Source organism: Triticum aestivum, chromosome 5A, assembly GCF_018294505.1.
Source record: "Triticum aestivum cultivar Chinese Spring chromosome 5A, IWGSC CS RefSeq v2.1, whole genome shotgun sequence".
Lineage (NCBI taxonomy): Eukaryota > Viridiplantae > Streptophyta > Magnoliopsida > Poales > Poaceae > Triticum > Triticum aestivum.
In genome coordinates this window covers 212,963,691-212,966,828 of record NC_057806.1, presented here as the reverse complement: position 1 = coordinate 212,966,828, position 3,138 = coordinate 212,963,691, and the positions used below count along the sequence as shown (strand labels likewise).

General features: G+C 35.6%; 1 protein-coding gene across 2 annotated transcripts in view; it reads right to left on the bottom strand.

The window, feature by feature from the left end:
• Positions 1–1,659: 1,659 nt before the first annotated feature.
• LOC123102809 (quinolinate synthase, chloroplastic) overlaps positions 1,660–3,138 on the bottom strand; it is a 27,324-nt gene continuing 25,845 nt past the window's right edge. Inside the window, exons 7-8 of one of the 2 annotated variants that reach the window (XM_044524240.1) lie at positions 2,027–2,134; positions 1,660–1,955 (exon numbers count right to left, since the gene is read on the bottom strand). In XM_044524240.1, coding sequence (XP_044380175.1) covers positions 2,066–2,134 — 69 coding nt within the window. In that variant the 3' untranslated portion in view covers positions 1,660–1,955; positions 2,027–2,065. Of the gene's footprint in view, positions 2,135–3,138 lie in introns of both variants that reach the window. The other variant, XM_044524239.1, reaches the window with a different exon arrangement.

The window sequence follows — 3,138 nt, the reverse complement described above, 5'->3', positions numbered from 1 at the left end:
GCTTAATAGAGTATATATAAAAAAACAAAGTGCATGGGGAATCAAACCTGGGATCCCTTGATTGCTTCCTAGCACTGTTAACCATTAAGCCAAGATCTAGTTTGTATTAAATGAGCCAGGCTTGACCTACTAGAAGAAAAGGAGCTGGTTTTTACAGTGGTTTTTCGTTTTTCTTTTCTTTCAAACATGTTTTCTTTGTTTCTTTTCCTAGCTTCTGGTTTTTCTTTTTCTTTTCTTTCCTTTTCTTCATTTTTATTCGGTTTTCTCCGAGTTCTTCCTTCTGGTTTGTTTTTTGTTTGGTTTTCTTATATCATCTCTTTTTTGTTTTTTATTTTCATTTTCCTTTGTTTCTTTCATTGTTTTTACCGATTATTCTTGTCTTACTAGTTTTCCTCCTTTTTTGCTTTGTTTTTTTGTTTCTTTCTTGGTTCAACATTTTTTGTTATTCTTTGTTTCTTTATCGATTTTCATAGTTTTTTCAAATCTTTTTTGCATTGATTTCTTTGGTTTTATTTTTTATTTCGTTTTTTCTTTGGTTTCTTTTATTCTTTTTTGGTTTTCTGTTTCTTTTGGTTTCAATTCTACATTTTTGTATGTTTCAAGAGTATTTTTCTAATACACATTTAACATTTTACCAATACAAATTTAACATTTTTGGAGTACATGATCAACATTTTTTCTGTACACATTTTTAACATTTTTTAAATGCTTGATTAACATTTTTCAAATACAAGATTAACATTTTTAGATACATGGTCAACGGTCCTATATACACTTTTTAACATTTTCAAATGCTTAATTAATATTTTTCATATACAAGATTAACAATTTTTATACACATATAACATTTTCAAATGCTAGAATAACATTTTTTGAATGCATGGTCAACATTTTTTCTATACACATTTAACATTTTTCAAATACTTGTTCAACATTTTTTTCAAATGCTTGATTAATATTTTTATATACATGATCAAATTTTCCCATCATTTTTAATACATGGTCAACATTTTTCTATACACATTTAACATTTTTCAAATGCTTGATTAACATTTTTTAAATACTTGTTCAACGTGTTTTCAAATGCTTGATTAACATTTTTATATACATGATAAAAATTCATCATTTTTTAATACATGGTCAACATTTTTTCTATACACATTTAACTTTTTCCAAATGCTTGATTAACATTTTTTGAATACTTGTTCAACATTTTTTTTCAAATGCTTGGTTAACATTTTTTAAATACATAACCAAATTGTTTCATACACATTGTATTTTCTTTATATACATTGTGCGTATACATGATAAATATTTTCTCTATACACACTTAACGTTTTTGCTGTCATGATTTCAAGATAGCTGCTGGTTCAAATCAAGGTTTGTTTTTGTCCCATCATCTTGATAAGCCTATAACGAATGCATTCATATTATTTTTGTTTGGTTCATAGACAGAAAAATTATGCTTTCTATAAATAAAGAGTATGATTCTAATGCTGAAAAACGTTAGAGAATGACTAAATGCATCAACTCAATTTCAAAATTTACAGCCCCATTTTGCTTTTTGCGCAGGGCCCATAATTCCTGTAGACGGCACTCGCTCATAACACTAGCTGCAGCCAGTAATCCCTCAGATTCACAGCATGCCGCGACGCGAGATTTCGTTAGGACATTTTACAACACGAGGATAAAAGCTTCAAATACATCACAGCAACACAGGTGATTTAGGTCCTCCCCGTTACAGAGCACAAAAATTGTTGAGCAATGCTATTGTATACTCGTATGCCGCCCATTTATATATCTGACATCAAACATACACGAGAAACATTTTGGCTGAGACGAATAACAATTGGTCAGCCAATATACCTACCCATTGCAGACTCTGTGAATGTCACTCCACCGGTAATTATCAGTAACGGGATAACAACACTTGGTGCAAAGCCGGATACTGCACCCTGCAATGCTAATATCAGGTACGGAGTAGTACTCAAGTGGGGCAATATAGTGATGTATCATCCATAAACACCTGAATAAAGTTGACAGGGAAGATTCTGAGGAACGGCCATCATAAAGGTTCCCCTCCGTTACCATGGATAACCTGGTGAACGAGCTTGTCTGGTAATCTCTTTGTCGCCTGAAATAAACATAAAATTGTAAATGGGTTTGTTATAAGGACAGGTCTAGTGAGCCCACATGGAAAATAGAAATGAACACCACAAGACTTGGCACGCCAAAAGATTAATCCTTCATCACGTTGTGCTATTAAAAGTAGTGCCCCCTCCCAAGCTACACGGAAGGTTCTCTTCTAAAAGGTCTCTTGCTTAGCACACATGGATTAAAACCACTTTGATCAGCTCCCACTGGGATCCAGCCAAATCCAAATGGATCAGCAGGGTTCAGCCTGGCAGGGGATTTATCCCGGACCACTATTTTCAGTGCATTCGGTTACACCTGTCCCTCAGAATCCCATCCAAACCCCTCAATCCCGGTCATTCGACCGGGGTAAAAAACTACGCCTTCCAATCCATGATATCAATCCCGAGCCATACATTCTCTTCAGCAAAAAATAGGAGAAGAAAAAACAATACTCATCCGATTCCGCTTGCAATTTTAGAGGCCAAGGCAGTGGAAGAACAATGACCCCATATTCAGTGCCCCCTTATCGGCGGCTTTCTCAGCGACCAATTTTTAGGGTTGTTGGGTTCTTAGATATTGCTTTGGATTCCGACATCGATCCACCAGCAAAGGTTTTAACCCAATTACAAAGGAGATGAACACAAGAGGCTCTCAATCCATTGTTTGTTGAGCCTACACTTTGGTAAAGTTATAGATAAATAAAAGAAGGGTCTAATCAAAAGCATCATTCTCGGAAAATAAGCCTACACTTTGGTTTGAACTGCAGCCGTTGCATTGGAGATGGACGGCTGAGATGCTTGTCATTGGCGTGAAACGGAGTTGGCAACACATTCACTTAAGCTATGGGCCTTTGGGTCGCCAGAGAACGGTCAGATGTGCTAGGTACCACTTCCGGGCCTGACAACTCCCCCGGATCAAAGATCTGACTTGGCCTAAGAGTCCTCCCAGGCTGCTACTTCGATTGGAAAGTTAATCCATGTGATGAGCCATTGCACAGTACAT